The following is a 17,222-nucleotide window of genomic DNA, read 5'->3' as shown; positions in this document are numbered from 1 at the left end:
TTTACGACAAAATTTTTGAGTCAATTTAATGCCCCGACAAATGGTAAATTTCTTGAAGAGACCTCGTAATCACTTGTATAGGTGCAATTGTTATATGATGTATTTGGAAATGCAGGTGTGATGTGATTTTCAGTAGAGTCTCTATTAATCTAGATAAAATTATTTTTGATTCGAAAAGAATGATAAACACATATATGGCTCCTCCTCTCAAGTTACAGAAGGAAATTATGCAAGTTAAAATTCCTATTGATATGGTGGATCACTGTCTTTTTGTTGATGGCTCTTTCAAGAATTATAACATGAGTGTTGGCATGATTTTGTGTAACAATGTAGGAACAGTAATTCAATCTCGATCGGACTTTGGACTGGTTTCTAAAACAGTTGGAGTTGAGGCAACTGCTCTTTTTTTAGCTATTTCTTGGACATTGGAGATAAATCTTTCCAAAGTTGTGTTTATCAATGACTGCCTTCAAGTAGTGTATTTTTTCAATGGACGCAGCAGCAGTGTAGAGTGGAGATGTAAGGATATCTTGGTGGACTGCAATTCTCTTATCTTAAGTAGTAATAATTATAAGGTTGTATATATTAATCGCTCTAAAAACAAACTAGCGGATCGACTTGCACGTCGACCTAGGAAGTATTGTATTAAGGATGTATGGGTTTCTTATCCTTCCTTTTTGGACAATTTGGTGAGGAGGAAACCTTTATTGAATGACTGTATTTCTCTTCAATGTTAATATAATTAAGGTGTTTTCTTAGCCAAAAAAAAAAAAGAGAAATGGAGGTCTACCTATTGCATCCGTGTAGGATTTTTTTAACATGCCAATCTGCCACTAGAGATGTTCTAAAGTTTCGTTGCGAGTTCGGAAATTTCGATGAGTTCCAAGTTCCAACACAGGAGTTGGTTTTACAGATAGAAAACAAAGCGCCTGTAGCTCAGTGGATAGAGCGTCTGTTTCCTAAGCAGAAAGTCGTAGGTTCGACCCCTACCTGGCGCGTAATTTTTTTCTTACATTTTTCTTCCTCTGTTCCCCGAAACTTTAAAGAGTTAAACATAACGCCAAGAAAAACAATTAAGCTCTGCACGATGTCAGGAAGTACACTTATAGGGAAGAAAAGACTTAACAAAGAAAATAACAATAAAAATATAGAGCTTAATTGATTGGGTCGTTGATTATGATGCATGCCCAATAGTATTTAGACTCTCCACTGCTTTCGCCACACCAGACCAGAGAACAAACCAAGTTTTTTAATTAGGTTGGAAAAGTCTGACCGGAATCTCCTTCATTACTTTATGTCTTGAGTGTTTCAGAGTCTCTTGACCTGACCTCCCTCCCTCTAACGCCTAAGCTAACAACACCCTCTCCCTCTCTCTCCACCTGTTACCTAAGTTTTGGAACCCACATAATCTTAATGTATTCTTACAACGTTCCAAAGATTCTCAGAGACTTGCGGGTCGTGCAGAGCACAAATTTGCCGGGCCACCAAATTGTCTATCGGAATAAATAGGCCCGGGACCTTCTTACTGCTGTGGACCCCAAGTTTGTTTAAAAGTTCAAAGGGAACATCAGAGTTCAGACCTTAGCATCAGAGTCCGTTGCCTAAACATCTTATGTGGGGGCCGTCTAAGACCTCATTTTCTTACCACACCCAGCTTTATCTCAGTTTCCATAGGTCATATCTCTTTCTTTTGATAACGACTTGCTAACCCTATAAACAATTGTTTTGTCTTTTATTATCTACAGTACTTCCCTTATAGGGATATTCCTTGATAGTCGCGCCCCTCTCCCTCTGAAACACACTGCACAAAACTCAACATCTTCCCAGATTGAGACTTGCCTTTCATGCCACGTGTCAACTATGTCACGTGGACTCAGTTACCATAGTTATATATGGAGATCCACACCACATAATATCATGCCCTCTCTTTCCCTCTCCATTTTGCTTCCCCTCTGTTCATTCTGAGAAAAGAAAAAAAAAAACTTCAGGAGAAAGGGGGTTTAAGAATAATGGCGTCATTAACACCAGGAGTGTTATCGAAGCTATTAGAGAATGCAAGTAATAAAGATGTAAAAGTAACAGGAGAACATAGATCAGCATTACTTCAAGTAATAGGAATAGTACCATCACTAACAGGTGGAGACGATGATGATGGTGATCCATGGGAGAGTAGAGGTTTTTTCTTGAAAGTATCAGATTCATTACATTCAACGTATGTATCAATATCGGATGAAGATACTGATTTGATATTTAGTGATAAAATACAATTAGGTCAGTTTATTCATGTATCAAGACTTGATTCAGCGCAACCTGTTCCTATTCTTAGAAATGTTAAACCTGTTCCTAAACGCAGACCTTGTATTGGTAATCCTAAAGATTTGGTTGTTTCTAATGATTTCTCATTACCATTTCGTTCTAATAATCTTGATTTCTTTAGTAAGAAATCTAACACGGTGAAAAGTCTGAAAAATGATGGGAATGCCAAGTCTGTGAAAGTCAAGAGTTTAGAGTTTGAAGATGTCAAATCTTCTTCTAAGAAAAGTTCTTCAATAGAGGCAAGACCAGCAACAGCCAAGAGAATGAGTATTGATACAATGAGGAGAAGCTGCTGGGATAGAAGTCCTGGTTCAAAGCAGCGGAATAGTACTAGTACTGCTGATCATCAACATCAGAATCATCATCAAGTTAAATCTCCTTCATCAGCTGGTTTGAGATTAAAAGATTCTGCTTCTTGTGTTTCTGCTGATCCACCATCTGTAAGTATCTCCTTTTCTTTCTCTAACTCTAGACTTCATTCTGATTCTAAAAACTTTTGCTTGTTTAATCGAGTCTTTTTACTTCTTGCCCCTTTTCGTTATTTTGGCTCCAAAAATTAAAATCTGGTTTATTAGGGCTGGAATTTGGGATGGTTTTTTCTTTCTGAGCAAGGGTTTTAACTTTTATGAGTTGATTTTAAAGGAAAATGTAAGGAATTTTGAAAATCTGGATTGTGAATCAGAGAATTGAAATGATAGTAATAAATAAATTCAGATAATTGGGAAGAATAAAACAAGATTCAGAAGAAAAAATAAAACGGAATCGGTGCGTCACGTGATGGTTGTTGTGGGCCTTAAATATCATTATCTACACATTTTTGAAGAATCTTTTTCCCTCCTTTGTTTTATCTTTTCCCCCCAATATTTTGCTTGAGAATTGAGTTGAGAATTTTGAAATTGCTTGTTTGCTTTTCTTCCCTTTTTAGCTTTTCATAGTTCTTTCTTTTAGAAGGATTAAATGAGATAACATTTGTGGCATCAATAGTTCTTCTTAAGTTGGCTTACTGAAAAACCATTAGTTCCAATTCAACTGTATTGTAATCTTAACTAATCTCTAGGTGTCATCCGGGACTACTAAGCAACTGTTCATCCTGTTTACAGGTGTATTTGAGTTGAAGCAAACCCCTGCATAGGTTAATTATACAGTAAACACTCATGGTGTCAACGGGGACTATTTTCTCTCCATTTAACTGTTGTTTCTACATTCACAAACAAAACGGAGTTGTACATTTGCAATTTCGCTGCAGTACACCGGAACACTTACATATTCTGTCTTTACCAGCTGAATTCGTAGTCTGCCAACTTGTTCGGAAATCAAAGATGACAGTTCAAAATAAATAATTCTTTCCACTTCTACATTTCAAGAAATTTGTACCACTCATTTTGCTAGGACCTGGGAGAAATGTTAAACTCCTATTCTGATGCACGAAAGCCATTTAGGAAATTCTGATATCCTAGAATTTACTTCTTGATTTTATCAAAGTTGATTTTGGCTCTTAATTTTTTCGGCAATTTGTATGTTGGTTCACAGGTTCAATTTGATAAAAAGGCGTCTCCAAGGAAGGATTCGTTGGTGATGGATTTAAATTTGACTAACTTGTCTAGTTCACCAATGAAGAGCCGAAGTAATTGTTTGACGCCAAGAATGATTATCAAGCCTGTAGGAAGAGATATAGTCAAGTCGCCTAGGGAGGGAACTATTCCATGCCACCTTGTTAAGGTGCCTCTAAGTTTGACCAATTTGTCTTCTGAGACCAAATCATGGGATTCACTCCCATCTACTATTCTCGAAGTTAGCAAGGTTTGTGACGATATTCTTTGGGACATTAGTTTCATATCATCTGTTTGAAGTTTACTAATTTGGATGTTGTTTATGATACTTATAGGACACATTACGACATAGAAATGTTGCATTTTCGGCTGCGGTGGATTCATTACATGAAGCTTCAGCGTCAGACAGTGTTCTTCGGTGCATGAGGTATTTATTGTTCTACTTTTTGCTCTCTAATTCATAGTATCTGTGCTTTTTTTGTTTCGCTCTTTTAAGTTCGCCTAAATATAAATTGGCTCATTATCAAACAGACATAGGTGTAGCATTTTGTTGTCCTTAGTTTTGCCTTTTGTCATTCTCTTTATATCTCCATGGCATGAAACTGTGACAGTAATCTTTAAGTAATTCTACTCAGTGCACTGCCAACTGCTTCGAGTTATTTTGCTAAAGCATAATAGTTTCTTCTCGAGAACTTGTGCTCTTTTATCAGCGAAGCAAGAGGGAATGTTGCTCCGTGTTAGTTAAAAATTTATCATCTGGAAAATCTGCATCTCTTGCTTGTATTTTCTAAACCAACCATTTCTGGAATCTATCTTGCATTGGAGTGCAATCCTTTTATATTGTTTATCATGCCACCCTCTCTGGATTATTGGTTCCTTTCTCAGATCTTGTTTTGATGCATCTTTTTTACTAAGTTTATGGATATATTTGCTATTGTTCTAAAGCTGATGATGAACAATTTTTTCTCTCAAGCTTGTTTGCTGGACTCTGCGAATCTGCACAGCAAGATTCTCCAGGGCTCTTGGTTGAGCGGTTCCTAGACCTGCACGAAAGTATGCTTCGAGCAGCAAATGTGGTTGATGCCCTAATCAAAACAAGATATTCTGTTGCAAAAACTGTCACCTCTGGTACCTCTCAACTTCCATCATCAGAACTAAGTAAAATATATTCTGATACAAATGCGGATGCTACAAAATGGGTCCAAGCTGCTATAGAAACAGATCTGTCCAAATTTTCTTTGTTTACTAAACATGACAAGAGGGATCGAAATGGTAATCTTTCTCACTATGTTATTCTAGAAACTGCACCACAATTGACTGCAATAGAATTGAAGGATAGTTCTCCGAACAACAGAGTAAGTCCCAATAAGCCAAATGGCGTCATAGACTCAGCTCCTAAAGTAGTCACTGTTCCTAAAAGAGGTTCATCAGCAAAGAAATCTAATGATGAAAAGGTAGATTGGACAAAAGGAAAGGGTTTGAAGGAGGTTTCATCTCTTGTTAAGCGGCTGGTCTCAGTTTCTAAAGGATGGTTTTTGAAATACTTGGAAGATTCCTTTAATGATGGATTTGGATTGAGACAAACTGAAGGGGCTAACGAGGTATCAGCTCTTCTTGGGCAGCTAAAGAGAGTAAATCAATGGTTAGAGGATGTGACTGGGGATGGTTTTGAGATGGATGAGAGAGTTGAAAGATTAAGAAAGAAGCTATACACGTTCTTACTTGAGCACATTGGCAGTAAATAAGAAATGAATGACCCTTTTCCAATCTGGCATTGTTTCTAACAGCGGTATACTTCCTGTTTTACAGATTTTTTGTGTTTCCGTTTTACTTTAACTATGCAGTTAACTGGATGTTAACAGCCATCCTCAATCTTTCAACATGGAAAGTGATATTACTGGGATGAAACTTCATTGATATGGTGAAATCTTCCCTGGAGAAGTGTATTAACTGTCTCCATCACCAACCATGTTCTAACTGTCAACCAATCTAGGAAAGATGAATAGTGAAGATAGCTGAATGCATGTACTTGGTACCATGGATGATTCACGTATTCTTCATCATTTCCTAACTCTTTCCTTTTGACTATTGGGCTATTAAGCAAAATGCCATAATGAGTGGGCTGTCCAAATGTAGACTTCAATTGTGAAATGTAAAGTTTAATTTGTTCAGTTATTTATAAGATTCATTTGTTCTTTCATTAGTCCTGTTTAACGAAACAGGTTTTACTTGCTGATTTGGATGAGTCTTGGAAAACCCAAATATTATTATAGGATAATGTGGAGACTAATCCCAATACACAATACAATTATCTACCCAAATATTATTATAGGATAATGTGGAGACTAATCCCAATACACAATACAATTATCCGAAGAACTTTTTCTCTCTTCTAGGATATTTTATTAGCTCTACCCTCTTTCTTCTTGGGAAACCTCCTTTTATATGAAGAGTTGGCTTAGTGCTGACCTCAAGTGGACAACCTCCTTACAATATGAGCTTTACTATACATCAACATCTCTTTACTACGGGCACACCCATGCTGTCAAATTCCCATGTTTACACTAGCTCCCTGACTGTGTTGTCGATGCTTACAGACTTGGCAATCAGTCATAACTTGTATTCAAGACATGTTTCTTGATTGTCCTCTCTTCCGTGGAGCCCCTTGTTGGTTGCAAACCCGGGTTTTGCCTTTCGTCTTCGCCAAAGCCCCATGTTGATCGTGACCCCGGAATTGGATCTACATCGGCTGATTGAAGCGTCTTCGGAATTGCTGCATTTCTTTGGTATGATCTTTGAGAGGGCTTGGACCCGCATACGTTGCCTCATTAAAACCTTGTCAAGGAAAACCCAGCGGGACAAAACCTTGACGAAGGGAAAAGAGTACAACGCGGAGAGTCCGTGTAAAGTTACTTTGTTGAAGTTCGCTTCTCTTCAAGTCTTTGATTTCCTTAATCTTCTCGGAGCTTCGTATTCTTGACTTCATTGTTGATGGTGAATTCAGATATACATCAGCCGGATCCCCCATTCTTATCCCCCTGACTGTTTTGTCGAGGCTTGCAGACTTGGTAATCAGTCATAGCTTAAATTGAGAGCGCGTCCTTTAGTCGTCATTTCCTTCCGAGAGCCCCCTACTTAGTTGCGGCTTCGAGCTTGCCTTTGTATTCTCTTTTTTCTTGGGAGCCCCCTGTTAGTCATAACCCTGAGCACTACCCAAGGGTCCCTCTCTTATCTAGGATTTGGGTCCATATCAGCTGACCCTATCATAGTTCCGGTTTTGTGTTTTCTTGTTAGAATCTTTTCTTTCCCTTCTCCTCTACTTTAAGACTCGTGATTCAGTGCGGGGATTTGTTGTCTCTGCGTGTCTTTCCTCTCTCGATATTTCCTATGATTGTGATATCGCGTCCTCAAGATGGTCTTTTGGTGTTTCTAGGGTCAGTCCAGGGTCTTGTGATCAGAGATGGTTCGAAAGAGGTTCGTTGTTAGTTCGAGAAAAGGTGGAGTTTTTAGTGACTCATCGTCAAGCTGTGCATGCTCGTCTTTCGGCTGAGTGGAAGGAACGATCGAGGACTCATGAAACGGCCCTTCAAAACAAAAGCTTCCCCGAAAACACTGGGTCGTATTTATCAGCTCCTGCTAGACATGAATGTTGATTGCGTGATGGCGCGTCGTTTGCTAGATGAGCCTCGGGATGAAGGTTATTTTGTTACCCTCCCCCTATTCTTCACATACATCCGCTATTACGAGAGGCAGCGTCTGATATCATTTTCTCGATTGCTTTCGGCTCTCCGGGGTAAGGACACAGTTAGTGCTGCTTTGGCACAGGCTCAGGAGGAGCTCTGCTTATTGCCTTAATGGTCTTATTGATGTCTTATTTTCTTGTTTCGGATGTAAGAGGTGACTGATTTTGTCTCCGGTGTTGTTGTCTCATGTATTGCCCTATCATTGACATTGTGGGTGTCGTCGTTTAATTTCGCATTTTGTTCGATGTACTCTCTCCCCCCTTTTGTTTCAAATTGTCGTGGTGAGCTGGAGTTTTGTGTGTGTGTATATTTGTGTCGGGGTTTCTCTCTTGGTATTAGATGGATTCTTGGGAAGGAGTCCATTGAGTTGGCCTAATGCTGACATCGGGTGTCTTATACAAGTTACTTGACATGTCGAGCATGTTCCGTTTAGGGGGGTTATGGAGGGTCCGATGTCACCAAGAGTGATTCTATAAAAGTAGGGAGAGGAAAAAAGTAGTTCTCCTCGTATGGGTTTAGACTATGTAGGAAAAGCTCTCAGTCGGCGTATCTGGAGTCTGATCCCAGTGCCTTTTGTATAGAGTTTGTCCCGGATATCTGGTTGTGTCAATTTAATTGACGAGTTAGAGTGTGCTGAAGTAGAAGAAGACTTAGATTAATTAGAAGCGACATTGTTTTATTCAAAAACAAAGGGAGATGGTGGATGTTGCCCTTTCATAAGGGATAAAAATATGATTATGCGTTTGTCGATTGCATTACGCCCTTTCAGAAGGGGTAAAGAATAATATTATGCGTTTGTTGATTGCATTACGCCCTTACATAAGAGGTAAAGAGATTAATACGAAAGGATGAATCCTTTTAAAGTGTCATGTCATGGTATGATGTTTACTGAGTTAACTACTTCGTGAATAAAGAGATATATGGACATGCCTTCGAAGTAATGCAATTAATTCTGCCTCTCTGGTTACTCATGTTGTCGCGACTTGTGAAGACAATCTTACTGATTGCGGATCGATGCAGTTCTAGCCTTCTAGGAACATCTGGAATTAAACACGTTGGCATGCATTTGAGTGGGATCTTGTCGATGGATGTTGACTTTCTTTGCTTAAAGTCGAGCTGGTGGTGTCATGAGGATCATAGACCCTGGGCTTTGTCATCTGCCATCTCATTTCCTCCCTATCTTTAGTCTTTCATTAGCAACTTCAAGTCTTACAGAGAAAACGAATCAAATATAAGCAACCACGGAAACTCCATTTCGGTAATTGAGTCCGCGGCCATGATATTGATAAATATGTTAATCAACTCTTCCGAATCAGTTGAAGGTGGGAGAGGGTGGGGAGATGCACTGGCTGCGTTTGATAGATGAAGATGGAACCAATTTCTTTTAGGACTCCGTCTTGAGTAATAGCCGAACTCTAGTTTGCATTGATGGTAGAAGATGGTTGAACATTTGAGAGGCTCTTCCCTGTGAGCTTGTTACAAACAGTTGTGGTCCATGGCATTATCTTCTCTTCACTACCCCGGCTATTTATTACCTCTTCGGTTCTTCTCTATTCAATCGAAGTTGAATGTCCTAACAAGGGTCCAAATCTGTACCAGTAGTGGCGTCCACTTTTTTTGTTGAGAAAATTGTAGAGAGGTTTCGTTGGCAGTGGATCCTATCAAATTTTCCTTTGATTCAATACAAATTGTGCCTTCGGAATTTACTACTGCATGTGGAACTGCCGATGAAGCTTTGATGGTGGTAGCGGGTGAAGGATCAGGTCGATGATGGATAAAAGCTTCGGATAATAAGGCGGCGAGAGATGGGAGACTGTGGTGGAGTGCCATTTGGTTGAAGGCGTTTTGTGGTGTCTTCGGTATTTTGTAACCCGGGGCTGCTATCAAATAGAAGATCTGAGTAAGCTAACTATCCATTAGTATCCATTACTGTCCTCGGGTGCTAATGATTTTGATGCATCTCTGGGTTCAGTCGATGGTGCCTTTTATCGTCATGTATATGTTTCACGCCATTTCCTCTCCATACACTTCGATGACGCTTTCTGGAGGTGTTGTTATGGGATGAATTGAGGTCTTGTCGATGCTTGATTCTACAAAGATGATTCCGTTGTTGACATCTTAGCAACGCCGTTGACCCCGGAAATGGTAGAAACCGAGATTACGGAAATTTGTCTCGAGATGAGATGACCTCCTCCGAAGTTGCATTGATGAGACCCAATTGAACTGATTGGAGATAAAACCCGATGGTGAAGACTAGAGATACAACCCGTATAGGGGCAAAGAAAATCAGTTGTGAATTTCTCCTTCGGCTGTTATTAGCTACACCATTTCCATGATCACTGCAATAGCAAATCAATTCAGTGACTATCCGAGAAAAGATTCAACTAAGTTGATTAAAACACGACATAAGTCGTTGAAAACTTTTGTTTGATTTTGTTTGTAAGGTAAAATCCCGAAACCAAGTCAAAATTTCGTGCTCAATTTTTTCGAAATGGTTCAAGTGGGTTTTTAATTGACGAGTTAGGGTCATTAAAGTATCAGAGGATTAAAATCTTTCCACTTCTTAATAATCACTGTAAAAGAAAAATAAGGTGCAATATGTCTGTAGCGGCTGGACGAATCGACAAAATGAAGAAAATAAGGAGATGCAAGTGCTAAATTTTACAGTCAACATTATGGCTAAAATCCATTCATATCTAATGATTTAAAATTATGCAAAAGATTTTAAATAAACACGTATGTCATTAATTGTTTGCCATATTTACATTTTCATGTTGTTTTTTTTTATTTCATTCATTTTCATATTTTTTTTAGAAATCGTATCTGTATGCTAATAGTTGGAACATACAGTGACGGAGCCAGAAATCTTTCATAGAGGAGGCTAATGTATAAAACATATATTTTTGGGGGGTTTATTGAAAGATTTTTTCTCCAAATAACAAAAACATCAAGGTATGTCTAATGAATTAACAAAAAACAGGGTATGGGGGCCACCCCTAGGATGCACATAGCTCCGTCCCTGGGAACATACTATAAGATGTCATGATTAGGCATCGAATACTTAGCTTTGCTTTTTGTGTGTTGTCAGTCGGGGTAGTATTGGACAATGAGCTGCTGTCATCAGTTTGTCTTTCACAGATTCTCTCTTCATCGGCAATGAGTGTTGTTTGTTGTGTGTACTTTTCTTGAGGTCTTGGAATTATTCATGTCGGATGTCAGGTTTCCAATGAGATGTTGATGGTGGCATCGGTTGAAACCTCAGTTTGTTGTGCACGACAACAACGACTCTTCATGGCTTCGGCTGTTCATCACCTCTTCAATTCTTCTCTGCTCAATTAAAGTCAAATGTCCTAACACAAATCCGAAGTTGTGTTAGTAGTGGCGTCCCCGGATGGCAGTGGAGCGATGGTTCGATGGTAGGTACAGACTTTGAGTGTTGATAGTTGTAATCGGGGTTCGGGGTTTAGCCATCCACGACTCTTCGGATCTTCTTTTCCGCAGGTTTATCAATGGAGACTCCATTCCGACAATTGAGTTCGCAACTATCGTGTTGATAAAGATGTTGGAAAATTCTTTCTTTTAAGTACACAACTCCTTCGTCATTAACAGAGGTTCCACCGGTGCCATGAACTGAAGCTTTATCATAATTGTTGACGATTGAGCTTTCTTGTGAACTTCTTGTGAACATCACTGCCCCGGATCTTGTCTTCCCGATCATGACTAAACGATGTCTACCAAAGCAACAAAAGGTGATAAATTAGCAGAACGATTTGGTGATTGCAAGTGATGATTTCAAATCATAATTAATATTCAGTTTAATTTATAAAACCCTTTGTCATTGAAAACGATTAATTAATAGTCACAGTTTGATTGAGAGTTTGAGGAACGATGAAACTTATCTATATAATTGTTTTTGCTGATTGAATCTTCGGATTTGATGTTGGTGATGACTTTATTGATTCCGGCAGTGGGTGGTCCAAACTAGTGGTTTCTCCGGATGACGATGGGATGATGATTTGGTGGTGACCGCGGAAACTCCTCACTGTTTCGGCCTTTAACTGCTGGACCAAGGCTAGAAACAGCAGCTTCTCTTTCTTTTTCTTGCTCGTGGTAGGGGTGGTGGTGCAGGGCATGGAGGTTTTGGATAAGGTAGCGGAATAATGAAAGAAATCTTCATATCAAATTGATTTTGATGTAAAGTTAGGTTAGAGTGTAACCGAGATCGGGGTTGGGTTTAAGGATTCAATTGAAATCCTGAAGAACTGATTTGATTCGGGGACGATGGAAAATGGGTTGGAGTTTCTGTGATTTTTGACGAAGAAGAAAGAAGAACGATAGGGTTATTGGCGCTGCTGGTGTTGGTTACGGTGGTGGTAGTTGAGAGAGGAGATAATGACGGAGCTGCCAAAGATGGACTTCAGATGAGGAGTTGGTGATATGTTGAAGAAGGCAGGGGACTTCGGGTGACAATGGTGCTATGTGATGCTTTCGGTGTTTCCTCACCCGGGGGATGTTATCAAATTGAAGTAGTAGTGTCCGTGGGTGACAGTGGAGTGATGGTTATGACAATGGAATGGATTTTCGGTGGTGGTGATTGTTGCTAATTCGTTTGATGACCCCGGGTATAAATGGGATGAAGATGGAAGTCGGGGTAGGAGTGGCCAGATATTTTCCGGGGTAGGGTAGGAGTCGATATTGGTACTGAAGATTAGTCCCCAGTGAAATCGCCAAATGTAAACACCCAAATATTATTATAGGGTAATGTGGAGACTAATCCCAATACAAAATACAATTACCTGGAGAACTCTTTCTCTCTCTTCTAGGATATTCTATTAGCTCTACCCTCTTTCCTCTTGGGAAACCTCCTTTTATAGGAAGAGTTGGCTTAATGTTGACATCAAGTAGACAACCTCCTTACAATATGAGCCTTACTATATAACATCTCTTTACTACGGGCACACCCATGCTGTCAAATTCCCATGTTTACAAATTACAAGTCTATGTTGCTGTATTTTACTTGCTGTTTCAATTTGATGACCATTTCAAAGTTTTAACCATACAAGTTAAGTCGCTTGCTGTTTCAATAGGAAGTTGAAGCGCTATAACCTGTTCTTCAAAGATTTTCGATGTATGGTTCCTTGCACTCTTGGGGCACCAAAAATCAATCAACTATGCGTAAAGCGATGGATAGGTTCGAAGTCATCTCTTTCTTTGAGTACTTCTTTCACCCTCTTTTCTAACTTATATACAACTGGGAGAAAGAGCTACTCAAAAGTTCTGTGTTCAAAGGATAAAGAGCAGTAAAATTAAACATATACACGTAATACCTAGGTAAACAGATAGCAGAGATCTCTCATCATTTCCGGACCATAAGATAGTTAAAAACATCCCTGCTGGTTTCTTTCTTTAAAAGATCCAAATGTTGTGAACTTCTGCTCAGTCTCACAATCATACCCAGCTGTAGCACTATTGCGATTCTTGCTCAGGCTTTTCAAGCCTCTACAGGACTTCATGTGTGAGTGTAACCTCTCTGGCTTGAACCCCTTCCCACATTGCCTGCAAAGTAATTTATGCAATGATGTTAGTAAAAAAAAAGTAATTTATGCAATTCAATTTTGGCAAATTTGGCAGGTACAATACAGATGCCATCTGACATGGGATATGAAGAATTGATGTTAGTTTCAAACTTGACCATTAACCATGTATAGGTGCTATACTGTGTCATTAACCTAAGCAATATAGACTAATTGATTTCCTGACTAATTCTTTTTGGCGCACAGTTTGTGATGTACTCCTCCAATACAATTCAACCTTAAATGTGCAGGTATATAAAATATGTATTATCTGCACTTAAGTTGTGGGTAATCCATCAAAATCTCACTGTAATGCCAATAAAATAATCCTGTAGAGTTAGTTAGCGGATTGCAATCTTACTAATAGATGCCTAACGAATAAATCAACTAATTAATAACTTGTCTTCCTTCATGAGTATCTAATCGAAAATCAGTCAAGGCATATAGATAGGTCATCATCAAATACATCTGCCTGTCAAGTGCCAACTTAGGGTATGGGGTCACTGGAAAAATAATTCCTCCACCGCTGCAGAGAAATTAGTCCATTCCGCCTTGTCAAATTAGGTGAACGGTAAACCTCCAACACAAAGATAAGCTTAAAGCCTAACATTTAAGCCACCAATGACTCTAAGTCTAAGTTCTACTCTGTATGTAGGGTACAAAAAAATGTTGCTGTAACAGCTAACTACTTATGATCCAAGAAAACTTGAAAACAAGCCATAAAAAGAAATTTGAAAAAAACATATTTTAGAGTATGATTAAGTAAGACTTAGAAAACTAATGATGATTCTAATGACAGTGAAATTCATGTAAATCAGGTAAAAATTGACAACTTACGAACAGTGAGGCTCAGCAACTGGTTTGAAAGCAGCAGAGACTTTTTTCTGGCTACCACCGAATTCATTTGACTTCTTTGATGTACTGTTCTCTGAAGATGATGATGATGGTTTACTGATACTTCTCCTATAATGATGATGGTTTAAATCATTGCATTATGCATAACAATTAATTCTAAACAGAGAAGAGAACATCAAATTTACCTTGATTGATGTTGATTCCATAATATTCCACTAGTATTCGTGTCAGACCCACCCAAATTCTCAAATTTGCAAATCTCTGAAGAAGAAGAACAAGAACTTCTACGGATCATCATCAAAGCTGAATCGTTTATATCTGTTGCACGACAACTCAGTAGACTTCGAAACACATTAGTAGCTCCACCACTCGAATAACTCTTACTCTTATTGAAAGAAGATGAAGATGACGACGAAGAAGAAGATCTTGCTGTTGATGTCGTTGATGATGATGATGACGGATTCTGTTTCTCTGTAATTTCATTTTTATCATTCTTTTGTAAAGAATTCTCAGTTTCATCATTTAATTCTTTAATCTCAGTAATGGGAACAATACTCCTCTGTTTTTGATGATCGTCATCAGAGTTTCTTTCTTTGATTGATTCACTACTTTCTGTTGATGTTTCTGAATCTAACGGTCCTGAATCTTCACCATCAAATTGGGATTCTCCTCCATTACTACTTTTGCTATCTGGGATTTTTGATTTAATCTCTTCAATTGAAGTAATTGTCTCTGCTTTCGCTAAGGTTGAACCTTTTTTCTCTCCGTGGAAACAGGGATCTGTCCTTCCATTAAAGAACACATTAAATTTGTAAAATGTGAACCCATGCATTTCTATAAATGAAGAGAATTATTGATAAGAAATAAATTCAATTTGAATGGGATTTTACCAAATGAAAGTGTAGTTATTTCTGATCCTTTAATAACATATTCATTGTCCGAAATTGGACTGATAAGATCATCATCCAGCAAATCTTGCCAAACATAACCCGTTTTATACCTCCTGAAAATTGCAATGTTTTTTCCAATCAAATCAAGAACTAAATTTAAAGTACTAGCAGATAAAGTATCTGGTTTTATTACCTTTTGTAAGACCAGGCAAATGAATCTGGCATATCTTTTCCTCTCAATTCTGATAACCATCTCTTAACATCTTCAATCCCCAGAAACAAAAACAAGAACTGAATCAAAATTTGTAAGGATAAACAAAAAAGAAGAATGTAGAAGAAGAAGAAATAGTTGAATTACCTCGTAAATGAACACCATTTTTACTCAAATGATGAACTCGAATGAGATGTGGATGTTCAACTCGACCCATTCGACTCAGAAAATATATGATATGAACTCTTCTTATCTCTCCTCCTACCCCTCCTCCAACTTTACCTTCCATTCTTCTTCTGTAACAACAACAGAAACCCAGCTAAAATTCTATTTTCCAAGAATAGCTCCATGAAAAAGTTTTCTTCTTTATCAAAATATAAGAACGAAACCCCATAAGGCTTAAAATAAACTATGGGTTTTTCCTGAGCTGATTAGACTATGTATGCCGGCTCTGTTTTTTGGTCTCAGGAAAAAGCCGAAAAGAAAAAAGAAGTTCTTCTTCCTTGTCTTTATAAAAAAGATAAATAAATGGAATCAAGAATTTGCAGGCGTGTTTGTAAACCAAAAGACAAGACCCAACATAAGAAATATAAACATTTTTATTCATCGCAGAAATCAAAAAAGAAAGATCGTCGAGAAGTGTGAATTTTAAGATCTTTACCAGTTTGTGATCAAAATTAAATAAACTCTTTCTTCAATAAAATTTCTTCTTTCTGTATTTCGATAATGAAAACGAAAAATGGTTCAACAATTCAGAAACAAAAAAGGGATGAAGTTTGATCAGATTCGAAGCTACCTTTTATAAGCAGAGAGAGTTCTTCAAAGAATACTACTGTGCGTTTTTGAAGGCTATTCAAGTGTTCTTCATTGATTTCCCGCGAGATTTCGGATCTTTCTATTACTGGGTGTCTAATTACCGAGAAAGCACATCATTTTACGTTAATCCTAACACTAAAACTTGTTCAAATTGAGGTTAATTTGGTCAACATTGAAACGATTATTGAAATTGACCCCTACGATGGGAATAGATTAATGTAGGGTGTGTTGGTAGTATTAAAGAATTATTATGCCCTAATTTGGGAAATTCTTTAATTCCAAGGTAGGGGTTCTAGGACCTAGAGGTGCAACAAACTAAGAGCATGTTTGGTACAGTTTTCAAAAATAGTTTTCCACTGTTTTAAAAACATACCCTTTTTTCCTTGTTTTCATTTTCTAAAAATTGTTTGGTAAACTGTTTTTGAAAACAAGGAAAACCAACTAAATCGGATCAAATGTAAAGATTCGTCTAAGAGATAGTGATATTAGCCATGACTCACTTGCAGTCATTCCCCATCTCTTACTTTGTTCTGAAAAGAAGAAAAGAATAAAGAAAAGAAAAAAAGAAAAAACACAGAAAACAATAATTTGTTGTTTTCATTTTTTTGTTTTTAAAAACAGAAAACAGATAGAAAACATTTTCTGAAAATGTCCTTACCAAACGCGTTTTCTCCTGTTTTCTGTTTTCTCTGTTTTTAAAAACAGAAAACTGTTTTCGAAAACTATACCAAACAGGACCTAAAACTCTACCTGAAATTTGTTTTTAATAAAATATACAAGTAATCTTATTTTAATGTTTGATTTAGACCCCTAATATGCATTATGTGGTTTATCTTAGAGGGAAGGTGATTGGACTATGATTTTTCTAATAGTAGGAAATGATACGGGTATTGGCTCACCTAAATTCAATTAGATTTCTAAAAAAAAAAAAAAGGAAACTTAAGCATGTTCGGCTGTCGTTAGGAACCAAGCAGGAGAATTTGGTGTGTCCTTTCCGAGATACATCGACAAAAATTGTATGTTACACAAATTTGGAGATATCGTGTGGAGTCTGACCAGTAACAAATTTCTGGAGTTAGACATCAAAAATTCCAAAACATCATCCCTTCTATCAAAGGAGTCGGGTTCTAGGACCAGGGGCGAAGCCTAACATGTGACTGTCAGCCCAAGTTTTTTCGGATCCCACAAAATTGGATTTATCGTCATTTTGTCTATTTTTCCACCAATAATACCAAAGCACTTACCCCCTTGTTCCCATTATTGCTATT

At 37.9% G+C, this 17,222-nt stretch overlaps 2 protein-coding genes and 1 non-coding gene across 5 annotated transcripts; 2 read left to right on the top strand and 1 right to left on the bottom strand.

Annotated features, from left to right (window-relative positions):
• Positions 1-925: 925 nt before the first annotated feature.
• Positions 926-998, top strand: TRNAR-CCU. The gene has a single exon. It is a non-coding gene; the product is annotated as a tRNA-Arg (tRNA).
• A 972-nt stretch (positions 999-1,970) lies between these two features.
• Positions 1,971-5,981, top strand: LOC113308025. Its single transcript, XM_026556501.1, has 4 exons — positions 1,971-2,756; positions 3,847-4,116; positions 4,202-4,293; positions 4,840-5,981. Exons 1-4 carry the CDS (start codon positions 2,010-2,012, stop codon positions 5,609-5,611), a joined length of 1,881 nt encoding a protein of 626 aa, XP_026412286.1. The 5' UTR covers positions 1,971-2,009; the 3' UTR covers positions 5,612-5,981.
• Positions 5,982-10,509: 4,528 nt separating this feature from the next.
• On the bottom strand, positions 10,510-16,066 carry LOC113314016 (uncharacterized protein DDB_G0271670-like). Of its 3 annotated transcripts, none has more exons than XM_026562790.1 (7): positions 15,935-16,066; positions 15,286-15,434; positions 15,121-15,190; positions 14,928-15,040; positions 14,223-14,817; positions 14,020-14,145; positions 10,510-13,165 (listed from the first exon to the last, which is right to left on the bottom strand). In XM_026562790.1, the coding sequence occupies exons 2-7, from the start codon at positions 15,425-15,427 to the stop codon at positions 12,988-12,990; spliced, it is 1,224 nt and encodes a 407-aa protein (XP_026418575.1). In that variant the 5' UTR covers positions 15,428-15,434; positions 15,935-16,066; the 3' UTR covers positions 10,510-12,987. The 3 variants fall into 3 exon arrangements, with proteins under 3 accessions (XP_026418575.1, XP_026418574.1, XP_026418576.1); XM_026562789.1 differs by lacking the exon at positions 15,935-16,066 and adding an exon at positions 15,800-15,917; XM_026562791.1 differs by lacking the exons at positions 14,020-14,145; positions 15,935-16,066 and adding an exon at positions 15,800-15,917.
• Between the last annotated feature and the right edge of the window lie 1,156 nt (positions 16,067-17,222).

Source organism: Papaver somniferum, chromosome 9, assembly GCF_003573695.1.
Source record: "Papaver somniferum cultivar HN1 chromosome 9, ASM357369v1, whole genome shotgun sequence".
Taxonomy (NCBI): domain Eukaryota; kingdom Viridiplantae; phylum Streptophyta; class Magnoliopsida; order Ranunculales; family Papaveraceae; genus Papaver; species Papaver somniferum.
Note: the sequence above shows the minus strand (reverse complement) of the source record. Positions and strands in the feature narration are given on the sequence as shown.